The sequence below is a fragment of the Mercurialis annua genome, linkage group LG5, assembly GCF_937616625.2.
Source record: "Mercurialis annua linkage group LG5, ddMerAnnu1.2, whole genome shotgun sequence".
Lineage (NCBI taxonomy): Eukaryota > Viridiplantae > Streptophyta > Magnoliopsida > Malpighiales > Euphorbiaceae > Mercurialis > Mercurialis annua.
Genome location: NC_065574.1, coordinates 9,716,026 through 9,743,277, shown reverse-complemented (window position 1 = coordinate 9,743,277; position 27,252 = coordinate 9,716,026). Strand labels below are relative to the sequence as shown.

Here is a 27,252-nt window from a genome sequence, read left to right as displayed (position 1 = left end):
ATTATCAATATAAGCAACTAAAATTTATGATTTTTATTTGTAATATGTGTATTATTCATAATATTTTTTAAATATTTTTTATTTATATTTTAAAAATTATTTGTATTTAGTAATTTATTTTTAAAATAGTTAATCTTTAAAGATTTATATATAAATATAATAATTTTAATAATATTCAGTAGTTATAGACTTGCAGTTATCAAACAGACTTATTTAATTCAGCACTTAAAAAAATCAGCAATTATTATTTTCAGCACTTAAAATTCAGCACTTAATTTTCAGTACTTAATTTTCAGTTTTATCAAACGCCACCTAAGTGATTGTTTTCTTTTATTCGACCGTCAGAATACTTGACTCTTTTTGCGCTAAACCAATCCAGTGCTGAACTGTATTCTGCCCCTAAATAAACCTAACTAATAAGAAAAAGCTGCAAGCATAGTACAGTAAAGAATAATACATTCGACCAAATTAAATCATTGGAATTCAAACCTACTAGCTAAATTATCAATTATATGTTGACAGGTATGTATGATGCATTTTATTCTTGATTACTTTAATTATATAAAGATTAATGTTATATAATTTATCTTGTTTAACCCATCTTTTTATATACAATAAAAAAATAGATGCATTAAATTTTATTTTTTAAAATATATATTTTTGAGTGAGAATTAAATAAATAAAATCTTATTACGTAAAGAGAATTATAAAAGATGAATCAAATATGTAGGTTATAAAAGGTGAGTTATATAATATTATTCCCTTATATAAAACCTGTCATTAGAATACCAACTAACTAAATTATTTGTTAGATAAATTATTTATGATGCATTTAATTCTTAGATTAGTTTAATTATATTAAACCTATCACTAAAGTGACTGATAGTTATAGGAGTACTTTCTAATGCATCTCACTAAGGGCCGGCTTTCATATACTACTAATTATTGCTAATAACCTTCTAAAAAACCAACGAGCTGTAACTCAAATGATATAAGCGCTGGGCAGCAAATGCTAAGGTCGTGGGTTCAAATCCTCCCACAAACGCTCCCCCCTTTTCAATTATCCAAAAAAAAGACCTTCTAAAAGAATTAATTACTAATAGCATATTACAAGACCATAAAATCAAAGATACGCATCAATAGCGGGTAATTATAGTTTCGGATATTTGAAAGTGCAAGAATGAGAAAGTCTTTCAAAATAAGACTTCTCATGAATATGCAGTTATTTTTAACTGCTTCTCTAAAACGGTTTGCATAAAAGCTACAACAGGAATTTTGCTCTTTCAGGATTGTCTTTTTAAAAAAAAAAAAATTCAAGTTGTATTATTTATTTCGGATCTTTGATGTTGCATTTGCTTAAATCGTAATCCCTAATGTACCACTCTAAGCGTTGCCATTTTTTGAGCGAAATTTTAAGTTTTGATTTTTGGCCACTTCTAGTGACTATTAATATATACAAATTATACATCACAAATTATTTTCATTTCAATTATTGAATTAGTTTAATTTTTTTATGATTATTGAATTTCATTTTTTCAAATGAATTTTTCTGGATAAAAATACTTAGATGGTAGCCGGATTTCGCTATATTAGCTTAAAAACTTATCACATATATAATTTGATTTTGGAAGAGAATTTTTAGACCAAATTTTATATATATATATATATAGTAAGTTTTCAGGCAAATAAATTTCGGTTGTCACATTAGTATTTTTTAGAAAAAATAAAAAATAAAAAATAAAAATTCAATTTAATAATTTAATAATTGAAATAAAAATATTAAAAACTAGTGAGCCTCAAAATTAGTTAACAATAAATAACATTCAGAAATATTAATATATTTACTTATGAGCATGGTCATCTTGATAGTGTATTTTCGCTGATTTATTTTTTCATTAAAAGTTAAAAAAGACCATAGTGTCTTATCGGATTTGAACCGATGACTTATGCCTTATCATGGCATTACTCTACCACTGAGTTAAAGAGGCCCATTTGATTGAATTTCTGAATTGAGCCATCGTTGCATGTATATAAATGAAGCTTATTATTTTATAATTACATTATATATTCAGATTAACTATTATTACGGCTATTGGATTATAGTTTCTTTATAAAATGGTTATCGAATTATAAAATATTATAAAATAATAGCATAATTCATTTTCAAGTCTTTGTATTTTTTATTTTTTATTTATTTGGTTTTTGATCTACTTTACTTTTTTAGTTAATTTCTATATTGTTCATTCTTTGTTTACTTAATTTCTATACTCTTGTTTTCGTCCGAGTTCTTTCTAAATTTTTTATCTACTTAGTTTTTTCAAAGTTTTATTTTTTATTTATTTCGTCCTTCATCTAATTTTTAAAGAATAAATTATTATGAAATTTAATTATAAAGGGATCAAGTAAAAAAAAATGAAAACTACAAAAATTAATTAAAAGCGAAAAGTACATTAATTTAAGGATGAGTTAAGCTTAAAATATTTACCAAACTATAATTTTTTTTATAAAACATTACTGAACAATAAGAAGTTTTCGTACTATAATTTTTAATAAAATAATTACCGGATGATAGATGTAGAAAATACAAAATAACACAACCATACAATAAGCAGATAACTATTTTTCGAACATGATGTAATTAGTATTTGTTTAGTAAAAAAATATATATTTTGATAATCGTTTTATAAAAAATAATATAGTTCGGCAATTGTTTCATAATTTGTTATAATTTAATAATTATTTTGTAAAAAATCACAATTTTATAACTGTTTTATAAAAGAAAAAATAGCCCGCTAATTGTATCATAATTTCTTATAATTTAGTAATAATTATTTTATAAAAAATTATAATTCGTAAATGTACAAAGTCAAAACTTTATTAATTATAGAGCATTAAACAACCAACTTATTGAAGTTATTCAAAGTTGGGTCCAACGCAAGTACTACTTTTTTGAGAAAATTAGAAAAAATACTCTCTTTTTAAAAATAATATGATTTCCTATCTCAATAAGTAAAAGATAGAGAAAATACCTCACCCTTTTAATATATTTATTTTTTTACTCTAAGACATATTTATATTATAATTATACCTAACTCTTATTGTTATTTTACTCTAATCATATTTATTCTATTCTAAAGGACATCTGTCATTTTTCTTTCTCTTTCATTCTTTTTTCTCTTTCTTTTCTCTTTTTTCTTTCTTCTCTTTCTTCTCCTTCTCTGATTCTTTTTTCTTCACCATTTTTTTCTTCTTCTCTTCTCTATTTTTATTCTTTTCTTCTTCGCCGTTCCTCTATCGCTCCGCCATCGCTCCGCCATCTTAATTTTAGCGATTTTTTCTTAATTCGTGGTAATAAATATGATTTATTTTCATTTTCAGATCTAAACAAATTACTCTTGAATTTTTTCAACTTTAGATTTAAAAATCTGCATAAGAAACAATGTTATGATGAAAAAAAATGATTTTATGCACAAAAAAACGATTTCTGCAAAAAAACAGCTTCTGATTATCATATGAGTATCATCACTGCATTATCATGTAAGTATCATAACACTGCAGAGAAAATTGATTTTTTACTAAAAAACAGTGTCTGATTATCATATGAATAACACTGTATTAAAATATCATTATCATAACATTATATGATTATGATAAGGTTATGATAATACAAATATACGATAATGATAACAGTATGATAATGTTTTTATGATAATATAATGATAAGCTTATAATAGTATGATAATATGATACTTACATGGAAAAAAAATTACAGAAATAGTGTCATATGATGATGTTTTATCATATGATAACGAGATGATAATATTTATGGTACATACATGATAATATCTATGATAATATATGATAAAATAGTTTTCGATTATCATGTCGTTATCATAACACTGGAGTATGATAATTAGATGATAATGAATTATGATAAGTTTATGATAACTGGATGATAACGTACGTGAAAATAGAATTACAAAAAAATTCATGACACCAGTATGATAACCAGATGATAATAAAATAATAATATTATGATAATAGTATGATAATATGATACCTATATGTAAACAAATCACATAAAAATTATGATAATGAGATGATAATATAAAGATAATAGTATGATAATATGATACCTGTATGAAAAAAAAATTACAAAAAATTTATGACAACGAGATGATAATGTGAAGATAATAGTATGATAATAATATGATAATATGATACATGTACGAAAAAAACAATTACAAAAAAATTATGATAATAAGATGATAAGGTGACGATAATAGTATGATAACATGACTTTATTATACTTCATTATCATACTATTTTCTTCACATTATCATTTCGTTATCATAATTTTTATGTAATTTTTTTCATATAGGTATCATATTATCATACTGTTATCATAATTTTATTATTATGTCGTTGTCATAATATTATCATTTAGGTACAATAATACATTATCATCTCGGTATCATATGATTATATTATGAGAATGAGGTGATAATACAGTGATAACAACATGATAATCAATTTTTTGTAGAAAATCTTTCTTTATGCAGTTATGATAACAACATGATAATACTGTGATACTCATATGATAATCAGAGACTATTTTTTTTTATAACAAATCATTTTTTCTGCAGTGTTATGATAATCATATGATAATCAGATGCTGTTTTTTTGCAGAAAATCGTTTTTGTGCAGAAAATCGTTTTTTTCATCATAATATCGTTTTTTCATACAGATTCTTAGATTTGAAATTGAAAAAAAAAATTCAAGAGTAATTTATTTATATCTGAATGTTAAAAAATCGCCATAATCACCATGAATTAAAGAAAAGTTCGCTAAAATAAAAAATGAAAGAACAGTGGAGCGACGGTGGAGCGATGAAGAAACGGCGGCGGAGGGATGAAGGAACGACAGAGAAGAAAGAAACAAATGGAGAAGAAAAGAAGAAATAAAAAAGAAGAAAAAAATTGACGAAGATGAAGAAGAAGAAGAAGAAGAAGAAGAAGAAGAAGGAGGAGGAGGAAGGAGGAGAGAGAAAGAAAATAAAAATATGACAGTTGTCATATAATAAGAGTAAAGATATATTTGGAGTAAAAAATTAATAAAAAGTAGGTATAATCATAATATAAACATGCTTTAGAGTAAAAAAGTAAAAGCATTAGAATGATGAGGTATTTTCTCTATCTTTTTTTTATTGAGGTAGGAAATCAAATTATTTTAAAAAATAGAGTATTATCCTAATTTTCTCTACTTTTTTTTGCAAAGTCCAATTCGTGGTGGCTGTACTATTTTGTGGTAGAGATTAACAGAGACAAATAAAAACAAGGAAAATAATTAAAAACCAAAGAGTAAAGTTTTTTTTTTTTTTTTTAGAAAAATCACAATTAAAATGATCATTTTCATTAATTGGGTTGATCAGTGACAAATACAGATTATCATTTCAGGGGGGTCTAAATTAAAACCATAAAAATAAAAATATATAATATATACTTTAAAACAAAAAAATGTCTAAAATATTAATATATTATTTTTAAAAGTTAATAAACTAACATAAAACATATTATAGTACTGCATTTTTTTATATTATTATACTTTAACTAATTATGATATTTATCAAATTAAGATGTAAAAAAATATATTCTTTTAAGCCCTATTTGTCTTTTGTAAAAATTTACATTGAGAAAGTTGACATGAAAACCTTTTAATAAATAAACTATATGAATCGGATCTCTCAAATTATATGAATTAGTATGTAGTTATGGATTTTTGAATATATTTTTTGAAACTCTCTCTAACACATGTTATTTTTTTTATAAAATCGTGTCATATAATGAAAAAAATCATACTAAAAATCTGCAAATTAAAATAAGTGTTATAATTATAATTCTCTTTTAGATAACTTTATATTGTTTCACATATAAAACTTATAAGTGAAAAATAATTTTCTTTATTTAGAAAATTTAAGTTTATTTTCTTTAGAATAAATTGTTAAAGACAATTAAATTTATATTTACTTAATTTTAAAGAATAAAAGCTTTGAAATTATAGAATTTTTCTCACATGTAAAAGTAATCGTATTTATAAAATATATTAAAATTTGTATTTACAATTAAAACAAATTTTATATTTTGTTAACATTAATTTTGTGAAAGTGTGGCTTTTATTAGATAAAAAAATATTAGAAAATTATAAATGTAATTATGCAAGGCAACAGAGTTTGTAATTGGACAAATATATAACAAAACCTTTTATTTAACCTAGCGCTAATTGGAACACTATGTAATATATGTGTGTGGTTTTAATATCAGGGGGGGGCCAATACACCCCTTGGGGCATATGTGTATCCGTCTCTAGGGTTGATATAAGTGGTAAACGGTTTGTTATCGCTTAAATAAAGTTTCGGATTCGAGTTTTGTGAATGTAAAAAATCTTCGCTAGCAGACTCACCCACTATATCAAATACGTGACGCGGTTCTGATCTGGATTAGTTATGGCAAAACTCTAGAAACCGGATGGGCAACCGAAAAACACTGACCAAGTTTAAATTTGATAGTCATTGAGCTTGAATTTTATTAAATTGTAGTTATAAAATTGGGTACTCAACATCTATTCCACACACATAATTTATTAGGGGTGTACAAAATTTACATAATCCATCCAAACAATTCATGTGAAACCAACCCAAACCACTATATTCATTTTAATCATAAACCATTGGGTTATTGAAATTTTATAACCCAACTAAAAGAGTTTCTTGGTTTATTTGGGTTATATATTATTTAAAGTGCATATATATTTGTTGAATGATTCACCAAGTTTTTTCAAAAAAAATTATTTTTTAATATTTTTTTCTGGAAATAAATATTTTTGGAACAATATTTTTTAAAAAAACAAATTCTGGAAATTTTTTAAAAAAACAATTATTTTTTTAAATTTTTTTATCAAAATATATTTTTTCTGGAAAAAAAATTTTAAATTTTTTTTTTAAATTTTTTTCCTGAAAATATATTTTTCCTGGAAATAAATATTTTTTTTAAAAAAAAAAATTTCTCACATTCCGCTAGAGAAGAAATAAAAAAAATGATAAATCCTATAGGTTGACGGAAAAGTTTTTTTTTTTAAAAAATTATTTTTTTTTATCAAAATATATTTTTTCTGAAAAAAAAAATTAATTTTTTTTTTCCTGGAAATATTTTTTTTTATTATTTTAAAAAAAAATCAGATTGAAATTTGGGTTTTAAATTTTTCATCTAAAGTGATAAAAAGCAAAAAAAAGTAAGTTAAATAACCCATATAACCCATGTTGGTTTTGAATAACTAAACTAACATAACCAAAATTATTTGGGTTATAACTCAAGATAATATTAGAAATTCAGTTTGGATGGTTATAAGTTCATAACCCAACCAAACTGAATTTGAACACCCCTACAATTTATGGATGATTAAACCTTTCTTGTGAGTATATAAGCTGAATACACACTTAATTTATTCCTTCAATTCTCACAGTTCTTTCTCTCCTTGCAACCAAATAATTTTTTTCATGTCGCTTCTCAGCAGCAAAGTTTTTATGCTTGCATGCGAACGAAAAATATTTCCATCATTTAGTATTATTATATAGTCTATTATTTTAATTATTTATCTTAAACCTATGGGTGAACAAAACTTTAGTTTAGCCAATGTAATTCATAAAATTTATATATGGTTTAAAGTAGGTCTTTTTTTATAAATTCTGATTTTCCACTAATTTGATTAGTAATAAATTTCATGTTATCTTTAAACTTTGACAGTTTGATACATTATTCTTAAGACCTTTGCCATATATGTATATCCATAATTCTTTTAGAGTTAACATGGCATCATAATGTATGTCCACGTATATGAAAAGTATCCTAATGAACATATACAATATATTATATTGTACAACATCAGCTCCAAACTAAATATAGATATGTTTAGTAAATACAATAAAAATGATGGATCAAACCGGAAAAATTTAAAGATCATTGTATATTTGGAAAACGAGCTATAGGTGTGGCCCGATAAATTATTTTTGCCTCTTATCAATTTTAACCAAATTAATCAACTCAATGAAGCATCGACTATATTTGGTTCGGTCAAATTTTGATTATTTGATACAATTAGTTTGATAAAATTTAGCAAATTTTAATTAATAATATAAGCAATTCATTTATAATATTGTTTCGGAAGTAGAAATGTGCCATGTTTTAATTATAAGTAACTTCGTTTACATGTTTGGGATAAAATGCAGTAAAACTATTCAGATTTACAAAACATCAGATGTGTAAATATATATAAAACCGTTTGTCAAACCATGTATACATCTAGGTGTAATACCCCAAAATATTTAAGTATTTAACTGGAACATGTGTCCAGTTCTGATTTGCCAGGGTGGCGATATCGGAAATAATTTCCAAGAAATTAAAGTAATTATGCGGAAATTAATGTTATATTTCAATTCTAAAGTTGGAATTAGAATTAAAAGGAAAAATGTCAAGAAAAGTCCCAAACTAGAGTTCAGGGACTAAAGTGGTAATTTAACCAGTCAAGTCCCAAAAAGGGTAATTATTTCGCCAAGGTCTGCGAAATATTTCATAGTAATAGTGGTAAAAATTTCGGGTCAATCGGAGACCTTTTAAAATTTGAACGCGGATGCGTTTGGGCTAAATTGCAATTTTTGCAAAGTTTAAGGACTAAAGAGTAAATTGGCCAATTTAGCCTCGAGAATAGCAATTAGAAGATTATTTTCGGAAAATAATAATTTTGGATTAGTATTATTTATTTGGATATAAATAATACGTATACGTTATGACTAAAGTGTTAATTGATTAAGCGATGGACTAAATTGAACAAAAGAAAAGTTCAAAGGATAAAATTGTAACAAATAAAGAAAACAAGAATTTAAGTGGAACTTTAGCCATATTATATAAAGAATGAGATATGAATGATATGAAATCAGATGAAAGGAGAAGATTCCAGAGGCTACGTTCATCTCATCGTTTCTCACCGTCGTTCCTTCACGGTTTCTCCGTTCGGCGTCCGTTTCGGACGATTTTTGCGGCAATATCTCCGGAATTGAATGCTCTACTGATCTTAAGCATCATATCAAGGTAATACTTCAGTAATTGGTGGTGCAATGATGTTTTTATAGGCTGTTTTGTGTAAGAAGTTAGGTTTGAATCGATGCGTCGGAAATCAAGTCGTTTTCATCGTTTTTGTTAGGATTCTTGATGTATTTTGTGTATAAATAAAGTGGGTATGAATTGGTACAAGTTTTAGGAGTTTTGGAGCTCCGGAAATGATCCAGGAATGCTGAAAAACGTCGCACACGTCGGTGCACGACGTGCTGCACTTCAGCACGTCGTGCTGGTGCGCGACGTGCGCCATAAGGGTGCACGACGTGCACCACTAGGGGTGCACGACGTGCACAAGGAAGGGCACGACGTGCCCTTCATGAAAAATGAGGGGCACGACGTGCCCTACTTCGATCGTGACCTCCGGGGGACTTCCGGGAGCGAAAATTGGCTTCCGATGACATGATACGGGTGTACAACTCTGACTAATGTCTTAAAATGAATATTAATAAGACATTATAGCAATGAACATTTGCATTATGAGTAATCAAGATATGAATAGAGATCTATAGAGAAAGATATGTTTAGAGCACGACAGTTATGTTTCGTGCTTTTGTCGTGTTAGGTATCTAGTGCAATTTTTAAGAATAGGATTCTCTAAGTATATGTTTTGACAATAGAATCCTATGATAGATGTGACGGACTATCGAGCTACGAGTATGACGAACCAAGAAGATCGACGAGGATTGACGAACCAGTCTCCTAGAGCTTACGTTCGGATATAAGGAATAACGGTCACTGTGAGTTGCATCTTACTTTCGCGTATTATTTATAAAAGCTAATTTCATATATGATAAGTACTTCTGTCAAATACATCGCATTTATATGATTTGTTTTGTATGGGATGTTGTTATGTTTGATTGCTTTGATATATCAACTTGGTGGTAATGTCTATGGTCTGTATGGGATATGAGAGATTAGTTCGTGGGATTCGAATTAGATACATCGGTTGGCTTCGCTATCGATGTCAGACGTATTAGACACATCGGTTGGCTTCGCTATCGATGTCAGGCGTATCAGTTACATCGGTTGGCTTTGCTATCGATGTCAGGCATCTATGATACATCGGTTGGCTTCGCTATCGATGTCAGACATGTAGGATACATCGGTTGGCTTCGCTACCGATGTCAGACGGATGATGTTAAGTATGATCGTTATGAAATGAATACTCATGAATTATATTTTGAGTATGCGATGTTATAATTTTAATAATACCGTTAATAATTTGCAAACTCACTCAGTATTTCCCAAAATACTGACCCCCTCACTCTGATGTTTTTCAGGTAGACAGAGTTGGATCAGACAAACCATCTTCGCTGTGCCAGAAGTCGATTGGCTTGCACAGAGTATGAGCTCCTAGAGCTGCAGTAGTCAGTAGGTGTCAGTACAAAATTTGTGATTTGATTTCAAACAGTTTATTTTGAATGTAAACTCTAATATAATATTTTAATGTCTATAATTATATTATTTAAAAGAGTTTTCTAAAATTATTTTGTATATGATATTATATTTTATTTGCGAAAACTTTATAGTTATTTTAGGCTTGCTACGGGTTTTGGAGCTACCACTCCCATTCCCTAGCGCTGATCTCGGCTCAATAATTTGGGTCGTGACACTAGGACTAGACTACTGCAGCACTATCGATACACACTTCATTTGTACATACTTCTAAACAGACTTCTGAAGCAAGGATAGAAGTCTGTCACGTTAAAAAGACTATATACCTGAAAATGTTTGAAACAACTGGGTCAGTCGAAACTGAGTGAGTTCATAGTTTACTAATGAACATTCTATTAAACAAAACAATGCTATAAATCATTCATTCATATGCATCCGAATATAACTTCCGATTTAAACCCTAATCCTTAATTCCTTGAATCTTTCTCGCAATCAAAATTAATAGTTCGATCTTGATGGTAGGTTACAGGATATTTCAACCATGTCAACCATACCATCTGGTCGGGCATCGGGATAGTTCAACCATTATGCCTCATACCATCTTAAGTCCAACAATACAGCGGATTCCCGGGATAGTTCAAAAAGATTCACTAGATACATGCTGTGGGATAGTTCAACCATGCAGACCTCGTATCACATTCACACACACAACAAACTATATATATATCGCTCGATTATACTAGTGATCACATAGTCCTATTGCCGTCCAATAGAAAAGCATGTTTCATCGGATCTATACTAGTTTCAAGGTAATGATGTGTGCACTTCATACCAAGCATTTCGATAATAAATCATGTCATGCGATTTATATAAAACATTTGTATTTAGAAATCAATGCATTTTCAATACATCAAAAGTAAACATTTATAAACTCACCGCTTGCTATTCCAAAAATGGATAACACGACCCCCGTCAAGCTCCTTGTCCGGTAGTTGGTTGCCTCGCCGGATCTAGGAAATAGATAAATATAACTCGAGTAAGAATCTAACTCTATAGACATTCTAGACTCGAGATATAAACATATATATAACTCGTCGATTTCTAATCGCGTATAATCTCACTTTATTCCTTCGTTACTTATCGTTCTTCGATACTAACACTATACGGCTTTAGGTTTACGACTTAAACCTAAACCCTAAACGTCTCATCCCGTATATCAAAACTCTAATCTCATTCTTTATGTTCTAAGTCCAAATTGCACATTTCCGGAGTCCGTAGATTCTTATTGATTTAAGAAACGTCTAGTCCAAGTTCCGAGCATTGTGAGGGGTCGAAAACAGCCTAAGGGGCCCGGATTTGACCTTGGCACGTCATGCCAAGGTGTGTCGCCCCGCGAAGGGTGCCTTCGCGTCGCGACGCACTCCCTAGCGTCGCGCCCTTGGCTGACGCGACGTGACGTTGGGGCAGCAGCCCTTTGCTTATCCAAAACATCACCCAAATCCAATTTCGACATGCTTAAAACGCTCACGAATGTATCCGACATCAAAACAACATCTAAATCCATCCAAAAACGTACTAGAAACGCTGAAAATGAATCAAATACGTAATCGCAATACGGTTTCGCAGTAACCTAACGTTAAAATCCAAAAACTCATCAAAATAACCCAAACGAATCTTAAAACGTATAGCTTACCTTGATAGCCCTTCGTTCTAGGATTGTTTAGCAACAACAACCGTCGAATTGGGTCAAGAAACGAAAAAGTTATGAATCACCGAGGTTGATCGTGAGAAGTGTTAAGGTTTTAGGTTCTGATACTTCTTAATGAAGTAGATGATGATCATATATATAGGTTGGCTAAAGTACACTTTAACTCAAACAGCTCAATTTCGTACTTAACTCAATTCCTTAATTAACGTCCGCGTCCAAATTTAAAACGATTTTCAAATAACACGAAAATTACCGATAAGTTCTTAAAATTATTTTACGAACGATGACATAGAAATTATTAGCTCAGGACCTACACTTTATTTTATATTAATTTATTTAACTTTTCCTTAGTCCCGCTAATACCCGCTCTAACGAATAATAATTACCAATTAAAATTATTATTTCGTGATTAACCTAATAAACTTAATCCGACTATAATTCTCAACTCGGTTTCCTATTCCAACCTACTTGACCTAAATTTCGCAATTTAGAACATGTGACATGATCTAATACGTTAACATTTTATGGATTATTATAAAGCAGATAACTATTTTTCGAACAGGCTGTAATTAGTATTCGTTTAGTAAAAAAAAGATATAGTTTGGTAGTTGTTTTGTAAAAAATGATATAATTCGGTAATTGTTTTATAATTCGATAACCATTGTCATCTATGGAGGATTTTATGGTATTTAATTGTTTGGGAAATTTGAAAATATAGGAATATAAGTCTTTCGAAACAAATTACAGGACACAGAGGGGGATATTTCTAACTGTTTTATCAAGACGGTTTTTCTATTTAAACTTAGTAATAGAGAGTTTACTTATTCGCGTTTGGATTTTTGTAGAAATTCTTTTTGTATTCTCTTTTCAGGACTTTGATGCTTTGTCTTTTTTTTTATCGTAGCCTCTATTGTGCCATTTTACATGTACCACTTTTTATACGAAAGTTTCGAACTGGCTTTTGCTACTTCTTGTGGCCGATATACATATTATTCATTAAAAAAATAATTTGACGATCATTTTATAAAAAATAACAGTTTTATAACACTTTTGTAAAAGAAAAAATAGTCCGATAATTATATTATAATTTTTTATAATTTAATAATTATTTTATAAAAAACTATAGTTCGCAAATGTACAAGAAATCAAAACTTTATTAGCTATGGAGCATCAAACAACCAACTTACTGTAGTTCAAAGTTGGAAAAGTCCAACGCAATTACTACTTTTGTTTTTCAAAATCCAATCGTGGTGGCTGTACTATTTTGTGGTAGGGATTAACAGAGACAAATTAAAGAAGGAAAATAATTAAAAATCAAAGAGTAAAGGTTTTTTTTGTTTTAGGAAAATCACAATGAAAACGATCATTTTTATTAGAATTAAAGAAACACCGAACAATTAATGGGGATTGGTTCAAGTGCTGAGCGGTTTGTTATCGTTTAAGTAAGATTCCGGATTCGAGTCTTGTAAATGTTAAATATCCCTGCTGGCAAACTCATCCACCATGTCAAGCGCGCGACGCAGGTCAAATTCGGATTACTTAAGGCGAAACCTTCAAAACAGTATGGACAACCTAAAAAAAACACCAACCAAGTTTGAATTTGGTAGGCATTGGACTTGAATTTTGATTTTTGTGTAATTTTATTAAATTGTTTATAAAATTGGGTAGTCATCATAAAAATCTATACCACACATAATTTATGGATGATTGAGCCTTTTTTGTGTGTATATAAGTTGAACATCTACACAATTTATTCCTTCAATTCTCACAGTTCTCTCTCCTTACAACCAAATAATTTTTTTCATGTCGGTTCTCACCAGCAATGTTCTTACACTTGCATGTGAACGAAAAATATTTCCATCATTACGTAAGTAATAATATAGTTTACTTTTTAATTATTTATCTTAAACCTATGGGTGAACAGAACTTTGATTTAGCCAATGTAATTCATAGAATTTATATATGGTTCAAAGTTGGTTTGTTTTTATAAATTCTGATTTCCACTAATTTGTTTAGTGATAAATTTCATGTTATCTTTAAGCTTTGTCAGTTTGATACGTTATTTTTAAGACCTTTACTATATATGTATATCCATAATATTTTTAGAGCTAACATGGCATCATAATGTACGTCTACGTATATAAAAGATCTCCTAATGAATATACATAATATTATATTGTAGGACATCAGCTCCAAACTAAATATGAATATGTTTAGTAAATATAACAAAAATGATGATCAAACCGACAAAATTTAAAGATCATAATATATATGAAAAACGAGCTGTAAATGGCCCGATAAGTTAGTTTCGCCTCTTATCAAGTTTAACCAAATTAATCAAGTCGATGAAGCAACGACTATATTTGGTTCGGTTAAATTTTGATTATTTAATCCAATCAGTTTGATAAAATTTAGCAATTTTTTATTAATAATAATAAGTAATTATGTTAATAATATTATTTGGAAGGTAGAAATGTACTATGTTTTAATTATAAGTAACTCTGTTTATATGTTCGGGATTTTCTTACAAGCAGAAATATCTAATAAGCTTACACGATTCCGGATAGCTCATACGAAAAACTGTATGGTAAGTTTTAAATTTATATTATTATATTTATTATCATTCAAATATTGAAACAAAATTGTTTTTTTTATTAGGATATAAATGATTTGATTTTTAATTAATCAGGATGAAGTAGAGAAGACAATAAAAAGAAAAAAGGTGGTTGAAAAAGCCAAACTATCAGTTTCATCTTATGATACAGCATGGGTGGCTATGGTTCCTTCTAAAGAATCAAAGGAGAAGCCATCGTTTCCGGAATGTTTGGATTGGATTATGAAAAATCAACATTGTGATGGATCATGGTGCCATAATCCATACCATCCATTGCTTGTTAAGGATTATATCTCTTGTACTTTGGCTTGTGTTCTTGCTCTTCAAAAATGGAAAGTTGGCCAATCACTCATCAAAAGAGGTAAAATCAATGGTGGATTTAAATTTTCTTTTTTAGCACAAGTTTAACTTTTATTTTATTTTTTTATCTTCCGGGCAGTTCGGATTTAACTTCCTTCTAATAGTGAATTCACTTCATAAATAAATTTCCGATTCCAGCTCGTGTTAGAGCCTACCCTAATTTAAGGGTAGCTCCGCTCCTGAGTGAAACAATTTTCTTCTCTTATTTTTTTGGGTTAATTATAAATAAAATAACTACTTTTACGTACATTCATTTGTATTCTACCACGATCTTTATTTTTTAATTGTTTGCAGACATATCATCGTTTAGAAATCCAACAATTTATAGTTGATATGACAACATAAAGATGACATGGTATAATAAGTCAGATTTCACGAGTAATAATTATAATTTAATATAGTGATGTTTTTAACATAGTTCGTTGCTTTATATTTTTGTTATAAAGACATATGTGGTGTCAAATATGATTTTGAGTTGAATAAAAACTTAACAACATGATCAATCACTTGTGGCATCTGACTTGTCACGTCACATCGTCCTCCGGTTGCCATATTATCTATAAATTGCCGAATTTTTAAATATTGTAAAAAATTAAAAGGTGGTAAATAAATTTGACAATTTTTAAAGATAATGATAGGGAAATTCATCCCGAGGGTACCCACACTATCGTTTTTTTTTTAATTTTGGTGACCAAACTTTTATTTTCATTTGGTTACTAAATTTTATTTTTTTGATGAATTTTTTTTGGCCAGAATGCATACATAACAACTGGAGTTTGATATGTGGCAATTGGATTTTGCTAGTTTTATCTTAAAAACTTGTCAACATATGCATAATTTCATTTGAAATAAATTTTTTACGTCAAATTATGCATACTTGGCAAGTTTTTAGGTAAAAAATAATTTCAGCGGCCGCCTAAGTATTTATGGCCAAAAACTCATCTAGAAAAATTAAAATTTAGTAATAAAAAAATAGTTTGAATACCCTCTGGATCAATTATTTGGTAAAGATATAATTGCAATTTAGTATAAATAGTGAACCGTAGATATGAGTTGTTCAAATTTCATTTTATAAACTTTCATTAATTTTGTAGGTCTAGAATTTATTGAGGCTAATTATTGGGCTGCCACTGATGAAAGACAATTGACACCAATTGGATTTAATATTATATTTCCTGCCATGATCGAACTTGCAATGGAATATGGATTAGAAGTTCCTTTTCATCTTGAATTGCTTGATTTATTACTACAGAACAGAGAAAATGAAATCGCAAGGTATTGTTCAAATTTAGTTACCTTTTGACATATAGCATGAAATGAGTTATTTCAATATCGTAATAATTTTTAGGCCTAATTCCTTAAAAAACCCCTACCTTGCACTTTTTCTTCGTTTATACCCTGACCTTGTAAAAACACCACTTATACCCAATTTTGGGTTTTTATGTTTCATCCATACCCAAAAGCATTAAATTGTACTCTTTTCATTTGGAAAAGAGTTTAAAACACACTTTTTTCTATTTTAAAATATACAAATAAATTCTTAAACTTAAAAAAATAATCAAATACATCCAAATAATTAATTTTTTTTAATTTTATAAAATAATAAAAAATTAAAAAAATTAATTATTATTTTTAGTTTTTTTGTCGGAAATATTTTTTTAAAAAATTAAAAAAAATTCGGAAATATTTTTTTAAAAAATTAAAAAAAATTATTATTATTTTTAATTTTTTGAAAAAGATGGTATTTTTGTACTATTAATAACATAAATATCTAATTAGTATATAAGTTAAAAATGAAGGATTGTTTTAAACTCTTTTTCAAATGAAAAGAGTACAATTTAATGCTTTTGGGTAGAGATGAAACATAAAAACTCAAAATTGGGTACAAATGGTGTTTTTACAAGGTCAAGGTATAAACGAAAAAAAATACAAGGTGGGTTTTTTTTTTAAGGAATTAAGCCTAATTTTTAAATAAAATTTTGAGCCAATCTCGAAAATCTAAGTGCTTAAACTAAATTTCTTGCAATTTTAAGGGCGTTCTATCCATATTTATTTAACAATTTTTACTACAAACAATCAACTTATTTAATTTCTACAGATATGAATTGGAAGGAACCAAAGTCCATCTAGCATACCTAATAGAAGGACTTGGAAAGAAATGTAAATGGGAAGAGATGAATAAATATCAAAATAGTAATGGATCATTTTTTAATTCTCCGTCAGCAACTGCAGCTGCTTTGTTTTATAATCATAATCAACAATGTTATGATTACTTGACCATCCTCTTAAAGAATGATGATAATGCAGGTGAGAATATAATTTTTTTAGATTTATATATTTCTTTATCTTTAAGAATTAACTTTTACATTGTGATTTTTCAGTTCCCACAACTTATCCATCGCAAATATATAGCCAGCTTTGTGCAATTGACAATATTCAAAAGTTAGGAATTGATGATATATATTTCAGAATAGAAATAGATAATACTTTGGATGACATATACAGGTAATTAATTAATATTTTATAATTAACTTTTTTACAGTGATCAAACTATAATTATTTTATGAATGGTTGTCGAATTACAAAAAGTTACAAAATGATTAGAAACCGTATATTTTTATTCCGTATTATAAAAAAATTAAAAATGATTACTGAACTATAACTGTTTTACAAAACGGTTACCAAATTATAACTTTTTATAAAACGGTTACTGGCTAGGTGTTTGGATATGTTTTCCTTATCCACATTTATAAATAATTGGGTTAATTCCTAAAAAAATCACGAACTTTACACGAAATTTTATTTTAATCATGAACTTTAAAAGTTGTCATTTAAAGGCATGAACTTTCATTTTGTTTCAAATCTATCGCCAAAGTAAAATCCGGTGTATTTTATCTAACCAAAAATTCCTAATCCTATATACTCTAACTAAAAGATAATAAGATTTAATGTCAATTTATAATTTGGATCTTTGATTACTGGTTTATTGAAGAATTTAGTTAACAAAAATACACTGAAATGATAGATTTGAAACAAAATGAAAGTTCGTGCCTTTAAATGGCAACTTTTAAAGGTCATGATTAAAATGAAACTTCGTGTAAAGTTCGTGATTTTTTTAGGAATTAACCCTTTAAAATTTGTTAATTGTTTTGTAAAAAGGTTATAATTATGTAACTGTTTTATAGCTTTTTCTAAAAAAAATGGCAACCATTTCGTATAACGCTATTATTGGATAACAGTTTTATAATTTTTATAATTTGATAACTGTTATATAAAAAAAATATAGTTTGGTAACTGCAAAGATATTTAATAAAATATTTTAAAGATCTTACACGAATAATGTCAACATAAAGAACTTAAAAGTAAAACTGGTTTTGTAGATTATGGATGCAAAGCGATGAAGAGATATACTTAGATGTGAATTGTTGTGCTTTGGGATTTCGTCTATTACGATTAAAAGGATACAATGTTTCTTCTGGTATGTACCTGATATATATATATATATATATATATATATATATATATATATATATATATATATATATATATATATATATATATATATATATATATTATTTTTAATTTGCACATAAACTTCATAATAATTATGGAAACTGTTCTCTCTCCCATAGATGCATTAGCACATGTCTCCGAAGAAGAATATTTTTTCAATTCAGTGAGTCCACAATTTAAAAGTACAAAAACAATTATGGAATTATACAAGGCCTCAAAGTTAAGTATATATGAAAATGAATTTGTTCTTGAGAAGTTAGAAGTTTGGACATATTCTTTCTTGAAACAACAACTACTTACGGATGTTATTAAAGATTCTAAGCTACGTGAAGAGGTATGCACGATAAATGTTACGAAATTTAATTGGGTTGTAATATTTTTATTACAATTCTGTTAATAATGTTACAAAAAATAAAAAATAGAGCGATCGAAATATATGAAATTTTGCAGGTTGGTCATGTCCTAAAATATCGTTACGATAGTTTAAATTTCCTCGAGATAAGGTGGGGAATAGAACAACAGAAAGCAGATAATGTTGCACTTCTCAAAACATCTTATAGGTAAGTAAGATTTGCTGATTTGTAATTTAATAAAAAGTTTGAGATTTCATGTTGAGGAATATTAATCCAATAAATTAGTATTTGTTTTGACATCATAACAGTCTTAATGACAATAATAGCGAGTTATTGGCATTGGCGATCCAACAATATAACACGTGCCAATCGTTGTATCAGAAAGAATACAAAGATATTGAGAGGTGGAGATTCATGTAATTTTTCTTGTGAAAAAGACGGAATGAAAGCTGTAATTTTTTTATTAATGCCGCTTCATATGCAAGTGTAGATGGGTTAAGGTTTGCAGATTTGAGGAATTAAATTTTGCAAGGCTTCTGCTACTTAATTGCTACTACACCAACTCTGCAGTTTTAGTTGCTCCTGAATTAGCCGATGCTCGAATCGCCATTACCAAAAATTGTATTCTAGCTACAGTTGTTGACGACTTCTTTGACATTGCTGGTTCCAAAGAAGAACTTGAAAACCTAGTTCAGTTAGTCCAAAGGTACTTGCTTGTTTAATTTTTATTGGTAAAACTATAACATTTCAAACATCTGATCATTAGTTTGTTTTATGAATGATGCGGCACAACCATTTTATTGAATGATTATTCTAGATCACTAATTAAGTTTGCGAAAGATGCTTACTTATAGGTGGGGGGAAACTTCAACTATTGGCTATCGCTCTGAGCAAGTTAAGATAATCTTTTCAGCACTTGAAGACATGATCAAAGAGCTTGATTCCATTGCATTCAAACATCATGGAAGAAGTGTTGAGCATCACTTGGTCAAAATAGTACGAGTTTTTATATGGACTAAAAAGTTTGCGAAAATTAAAGCTCATTATTGTGAAATTTTGATTTATATGTAGCGATACTGATATTGTTGACGTTGCAGTGGCATGAATTGCTCAAGTCTATGATGCAAGAAGCTGCATGGGCTAGAGAGGATGTGATACCATCTCTTGACGAATACATGGAAAATGCATACATATCTTTTGCTTTAGGACCAATTTGTCATATAACAACCTATTTTCTTGGGATAACATTACCCGAAGAAGTAATGATAGGGCCACAATTATATAATCTATTTAAGCATGTCAGCCTAGTTGGACGACTTTTTAACGACCTCCAATCTTTCAAGGTACCATGAAATCACTTCCTGGTAATTTCTTGTGAGTGCACTTGTTGTTTTTGGGTTAAAATATTTTACGATTACTCAACTACATACTTTATACACTTTGGTAATCGCCTTTTTATTTCTACATTTTTAAACCTAGTTTTTTATTTTCGTTACAACAAGAGGTTATTCATTCATTTTTAGATGAAAAATTATTTAAGTAATTTTAAAAAACCAATAGTTTGGAATCTCCAACATATTTTGACCATGTTGTTTCTTTTATTCTTATTATGCATGCGCAATTTACTATTTTAAATTTGTAGAGAGAACGCGAACAAGGTAAATACAACAGCATATCGTTGCGTGTATTTCATAGTCAAGGGAGCATAACAGAAAAAGAAGCAATTGAAGATGCAAAAAAAGACATTGAGATGTATAGGAAAGAATTACTACGACTCTCTGTGCAAAAGGAAGAGAATTCACTACCAAAACCTTTCAGAGAGTTATTTTGGAACTTCAGTAACGTATTGCATTATTTTTACATAGACAATGATGGCTACTCAAATCCCAAAATTAAAATGGCAAATGATGCAAAAATTGTATTATGGGAACCAGCTTCTCTTCTTTAGTTTATTATTACTGCATGTTATGTTTGTTAATTAATAATATCTTGCTTCCTCAAAAGTTTTATTGGATCGTTTCGAATCCTTTATGATAAATAGTTAAATATAATTAAGTGTTTATAAAGAATTTATAACCAATTGCAAATAAATTTAATTTTTTTTATGATAATTGTATTCATCGTCAATTTTATTTTTGTAATTCTATCACTATTTCAAAATCCCATGATGTTCCAGCATCCATCTAGAAACACACAGTTTCATTTTATTGATAAATTGTAAATATGTTTATGATAATTATATAAAATTGTAATTTTATCACATTCTTTATATAAATTTGTTATCTTGCATGTATTTATGGTAGCCACATCGGCTAAAATTGTCGAATTTAAAAACCATGATGTAGTAGAGAGATTCAATTCGAAACTGACTTTATGGAAAGGCGCTCTTTTATCTCCCGCAGGCAGGTTAGTTCTTTTGAAATCTGTGCTTTTCAGTGTGCCGGTTTATTATATGTCCATGTTTCGCATGCCTTTGACTATCCAAAAAATTTTGGAATCTCGAATGAAACGTTTTCTATGGAAAGGCGATGCTTCCACTAGGGCATTATGTAACATTTCTTGGAAGGTAATTTGTCAGGATTTTGAATTGGGTGGATTGGGTATTGTTAACCTTCAAACTCGGAATCAAAGTTTGTTATTTAAATGGATTTGGAAATTGCGATTTTCTAATTCAAACTCTCTTTGGTTTCGAGTCATCTCGAAGTGTTCAGGATTGTCGAATTGAAGTTCTCTTGTTGTTGGAGATGGTAATTCATTCTCTTTTATTTGGAAAGACATTAAGAAGGTTTGTTGTGGTGATTCTTTTATCTGGAATGTGTTTATAGCTAACACTTGCTTCAAAATAGGGGATGGTTCTTTAATTGCTTTATGGAACGATAATTGGATTGGTCCAGGAACAGCTCTACCCCTGTTTCCAACTCTATTTAATTTGTCTAACCAAAAAAATGCAAATCTTATGCAAATAGCTAGTGAGGGGTGGAGATGGAGGCGAAGATTGAGGAGTGGAGAAAGGGAGGTGTTTAATTCTTTACTCGCAAAATTTAATTCTCTGAATTTTGTTGATGGAATAGTTGACATTTTGGAATGGAAATCGCCTTCAAAATTGTATTCAGCTGCTGCGTTTGTTCGGGCAGTGACTTCAGCTCGCAGAGAAGAAACTCAGCAGTCGGCAGCTCTGCAGGTCCACCACGTTCAGCAGCAGTTCACGGGAGCAAATTCTGCTGGGCAGTTTCGGACTTCAGCAGCAGGTCAGCTCCGGACTTCAGCAGCAGATCAGCTCCGGATTTCAGCGTCAGCTCAGTATCAGGTCCGGACAAGGGAAAATGAGAACAGTCGGCAATCAAATACTGAGTTTACTTTGGAGCAGAATAACTCTAACCTTTTGTCTTCTAAAGGTATGTTTTCTAAATTGTGGAAATCATTAGCGCCCCCAAGAATTAAATTCTTTTTATGGACGGCGTTACATGGTAGAGTTCCGTCAAAAGAGTTCCTTCTTATCCGTGGTATTGTGAACATGGAAAATGCTAGTTGTTGTTTTTGCGATTGTCTAGAGACACATGATCACCTTTTTATGCATTGTGTTTTTGCTCGTTTGGTTTGGAATGGTGTCCTTTGCAAGATTGGTATTTTGTGGGTTATGCCGAGCTCTTTAGAGATTTTTTATCGTCTTTGGTTGGACCTTTTGCCGAGATGTAGCTATGCCAAGTTATGGGAATTGTTGTGGATTGTTGCGATTTGGGAGATATGGAATTGCAGAAACAAGCGAATTTTTCAGCAAAAGTCTTTGGAAGCGGAAGATGTAATTTTAAGTGTTTTTGTTAAGACAGCCTTTTATTTCAGCAGTTGTAATATTACTTTTTCTTATTCAGGCTTGGACTTTTTTAGAAGTCCTGATTGTATCCTTCTTGGATGATTTGCTTACTCTCTTAGTCGTAGCCTTTAGTGTGCAACTAGTTTGCCTCTTCATGTGCGAAAGTTGTGTGTAGTTAAGCGTTTTTTTGCCTCTTCTTGAGGCCTTTTATAAAATCTCAATTCATCAAAAAAAAAACCATGACAGAGTTGCAAAACCAAAATGATGATGAATGAATTGGCTATTTAAAAAAAAACATGATAGAATTGCAATTTTATGTACAAACAATAAATGATTTCGTCAATTGCACCCTATTTCGTATTTTTACATTTTAATAGCATCCTAAATTAAAAAAATGGATGATTTTATTATTGTAAGAATTAAATTTTATGAAACAACTAAATTTAAAGGGTCATTTTATACCTTTTTCTACTTGGACAAAATCAAACAAGTCCCTTAAATTAAAAAACTTTCAAATAAATCATAAATAAATTAAAAAAATTAAAAAATATATATAATTAATTATTTAATTAAAATTAAATAAATATTAAAACTGAATCCGCTACCACCCGCCTTTTCCGCCACCATCCGCCTTTTCTGCTCTCCGTTTTCGGTCTTCCACCAGAGACGAGCTGGTGGTCTTCCCTTAGGAAGACTAGCATCAACTAGTCTTCCTTGAGGAGGATGATAGGAGTATTTTACTCCTATATTTAGGGTCGATTTTAGTCGGTTTTTATTATGTGTAGTATTGTTTTTATACATTATTTGGCGTTTTTACGTTTAATAGTGTTTGTTAGTATTTCAGTGGAAATTAGGCGAAAACCGACTATTTGGGGCAAAATTATGGTGGATTGCATGTACGAGTAAAAAGCGTAGCTTGCGGACGAAGGAATTGAAGTTCACGAACGAGATTGAGGAAAAAAGGGGTTGTTCCGTTCGAAAAAGAGGTTTCACGAACGGAAAACATGCAGAGTGAGCATGAGTCCCGAACGGAAAAAGCCTTGTCCCGTTCGGGACTCAAGAAGGAATCAAATCTCAAAGCTTTCGGTCTACAGTTTTTTCGAACGTGAAGGGTTTGTTCCGTTCGGGAAAGAAGAAAATTGGGCATGTCACGAACGGAACTATGGCTTCCCGAACGGAAAAGAAGGAAAATACACGTGCAGCAGACTTTGAGTTAGACTGAAATTCCTCCTCCAATTACAAATATAATTCCTATTACAAATTGATTTGTAATACGAATTAGAAGACTCCGGAACTTCTCCTACTATATAAAGACCTTGTACTAGACTCAATTAAAGATGTAGAATAGTGTAGAATAATTTAGAATACATTAGTTTTAATTATTTTCTCTTAGATCAGCGTTTTAGTTTTCTTTTTCTCAGCAGTTTATAAGTAGTTTATAATTAGTTTCTGCAAGACGATTGTTGAAGATTTCAAGCTTAATCAAGACGATTCTTTCCGAAATTGACAACTCCGGTATTTATTGTTTAATTATGCTTTCTTCTTCATCATCCTTCTTGTTTTGTTTCAGTTTTATTATGAGTAACTAAAACCCTTGTTCAAGGGTTGATATGAACTTATAAATTTGTAATTACTTGGATTGGATGGATTAGTATTAATTCGTGTCTTAATTATTAATCTTATTGCTTGGATTAAATTAGCTACTTAGTTCATGAGTTTGTGTTTAGTTAACTAATTGAGAGATTGTTAATTAAATAGACATAGATAATTAAGAACTTAAAGAAAAACGCCGTGAGAGCGGGTTGGAATTTAGGTAGTCGTTGAGTTTGCTTCATAATTATAATTTGATTATTTAATTCAGTTTTAATATCGTGAGAGCGAGTTAATAATTGGTTAGTTAATTAGGTTGTGATTTTATTCGGATCTTTGAGGCTTGAGAGGGCGGGATTCGGTGCTTTAGAATAGCTCGATTCACGATAAAATCACTAAGAAATCCTATTCCATAATTTTACTTATTTATTTGGGATTATCAATCCTTGAACTTTTTAATCTTATTGTTTTAAACCCTATTTTATTATTTGTTTTCAGTTTATATTAGTTTAATTAAATTACAAAACCCTATTGATTTTTCTAGCTAGCCGATTAAAGAATATTTGAAATTAGTGATTAAGTCCATTGTCTCTGTGGGATCGATACTTGGTCTTCCAAGTTATATTACTTGAGCGATATCGTACACTTGCGATTATTTACCAACAAGTTTTTGGCGCCGTTGCCGGGGACAATTGCGTATTTAATAAATTAAGAGTATTATATTCTTGATTGTGTTAGCTTTTATTTTCTGTTTTTTATTTTTATTTTTTTTGTGTTTATTGGATTTTACGTGGGGTGTTCTTGTTTTTGGGTGTGCAGGAAATTTGATATTTGTTGGTTTTTCCTCAATTTGTTTTTGGTGTACCTATTTTGGAAAGAGTAATGGCATGGAATCAAAATTATATGCAGTACCAAAATTTTCAGTATAACTGTGAAATTTGTGGGGATTTTGGTCATACTCGAGCTGACTGTCATGTACTCTATCCAGATTGGAATGGACATGCCAACTATATGGGTGATCAATGGCAAGCTAGTGAAACTTATGGTTGGAACGATACTTGGGAGAACTTCAATGAAAATTTGAACTTTAATTCAAGTTATCACCCACATCAAAACGAATGGGATTTCAATTCCAACTTTGATAATGAACCACAACAATCACCGGATTTTCAGCAAAATTGGAATGTGGATGAAGGAAGCAAGATTGACGAATTCATTGAGGAGATGAGAACCGGTTTCCAAAATCAAGCCGCGGTCAACCACCGTCTTGAGACGCAAATTTCTCAATTGGCTATTTTGATTCAAAATATAGCTCAAGATGGTCTACCATCTACAAAAGAATCAAATCTAAAAGAGCAAGTAAAAGTAATTGAGCTTCGAAGCGGAAAATCACTTGACAATCCATATGTTACGAAGGTGGTTCAAGTTGACGATGTACCGATCAATAGTGACGATGAGATGGCTGAAACTCCATATGTCAATGCTTTAGTTGGACATCATCCAACAAAGGTATATGTAGATGCCGAAAAAGAACAGTGTGAGGATGGTGAACTTGAAACTCCGATTTTCCATCCAATTACAACATCCATGAGCTTAAATAATGAAAGTGGAGAGCAATTTGGTATTACGGTACTCTACGAGGAATTTAATAAAACCTTTGATTTTAAAGATCCATTCTTAGAAGGGTTTGATTCCGAGTATGATGGAAATAATACTAAATATATGAATATGCTTCATACTCCTCATGTTCCCTACTATAGTGTACAAGCATACTCTATATCATCCGAGTTTTATTTGAAGGAGCCAACAAGGAAAAAGAGGAAGAAGATGCTACCAAGACGGCTTCCTCATGTTAGGTTGTATTTTTAGCAACCTTACGCGAAGAGTCAAGCTTTAGACTCTAACTAAAGCGCACTTGGGAGGCAATCCCAAGAGGTATTATTTTCCTTTCATCTTACACTCATGTTTTTCAATTTTTTTTATTTCATTACACTGAGGACATTGCATGAAATAGTGTGAGGATGGGGGAAAAACATATCGTTTAGTTAGGATTTTTATTTATTTATTATTGTTTGTTTATTTATGTTTTCTTAGGTTTAGTTTGTTTTTTCTTTAGTTTGTTTTTCTTGTGTTTTCATGCTTTAGTAGATTGTATTAGGGTGTTTTAGGATAGACGTAGTTTTTTACAATGCCTTGTATCGCTTTAAATCTTTGTCTTTCAATTATGAAAAAAAGTGTTAGTTGATTTGGTGTTATCTTTTAAATTTGTCAATTTTAGATTTTCCCGAATCAATGAATGTATGAACGCGACTTCTTAATTCGACAATTGATAAGCGATGCTTGCTTAATGACTTAATAATTCGTTGACATAATCCGATGAAATAAGGGTGAATTCAAAATTTAGACTTGTTCAAATCGTTGAAACATAATTGAATAACTTGATGCGGATTCATGACATGTTGATTGTTTATTTGTATAGTCGTTTTTAAACCTTTGGCATAAGTAGCATAATTTTTGTAGGAATTAAGTTTATGGCATAACACTACACACTTTTGAGAGTTTTGAGCTTAATTTCCTTGTTGTGAGTATTGATTTCATGTTTTATTCCTAGAACTTGCTCGGTGTCCGTTTAAAGTTACACGATTGAGTTTTCAACAATTAGATGATTATGGCAATTAGGTATAACCTTTCTTTTAGACCACTTAAATAGACTACCCTTTATCCCTTAGATTACACAAATT

General features: G+C 29.6%; 1 protein-coding gene across 2 annotated transcripts; it reads left to right on the top strand.

Moving 5' to 3' along the window:
- The first annotated feature begins 14,025 nt into the window (after positions 1 to 14,025).
- LOC126683157 (ent-kaur-16-ene synthase, chloroplastic-like) lies at positions 14,026 to 21,124 on the top strand. 2 transcript variants are annotated; one of them, XM_050378992.2, is made up of 14 exons: positions 14,026 to 14,137; positions 14,805 to 14,857; positions 14,960 to 15,245; positions 16,339 to 16,519; positions 17,343 to 17,551; positions 17,626 to 17,749; positions 18,625 to 18,722; positions 18,877 to 19,091; positions 19,208 to 19,317; positions 19,419 to 19,514; positions 19,601 to 19,816; positions 19,965 to 20,106; positions 20,208 to 20,453; positions 20,753 to 21,124. In XM_050378992.2, exons 1-14 carry the CDS (start codon positions 14,074 to 14,076, stop codon positions 21,056 to 21,058), a joined length of 2,346 nt encoding a protein of 781 aa, XP_050234949.1. In that variant the 5' UTR covers positions 14,026 to 14,073; the 3' UTR covers positions 21,059 to 21,124. The 2 variants fall into 2 exon arrangements, with proteins under 2 accessions (XP_050234949.1, XP_050234951.1); XM_050378994.2 differs by lacking the exon at positions 19,419 to 19,514.
- The last annotated feature ends 6,128 nt before the right edge of the window (positions 21,125 to 27,252 follow it).

What these genes read in the sequence shown, in the direction of transcription:
- LOC126683157 (XM_050378992.2), top strand. Translation starts at nt 14,074, where the DNA reads ATGTCGGTTCTCACCAGCAATGTTCTTACACTTGCATGTGAACGAAAA. An exon ending in AAAAATATTTCCATCATTAC is followed by an intron (nt 14,138 to 14,804) that starts GTAAGTAATAAT and finishes TCTTACAAGCAG; the next exon opens with AAATATCTAATAAGCTTACA. An exon ending in ACTTTGGATGACATATACAG is followed by an intron (nt 17,750 to 18,624) that starts GTAATTAATTAA and finishes CTGGTTTTGTAG; the next exon opens with ATTATGGATGCAAAGCGATG.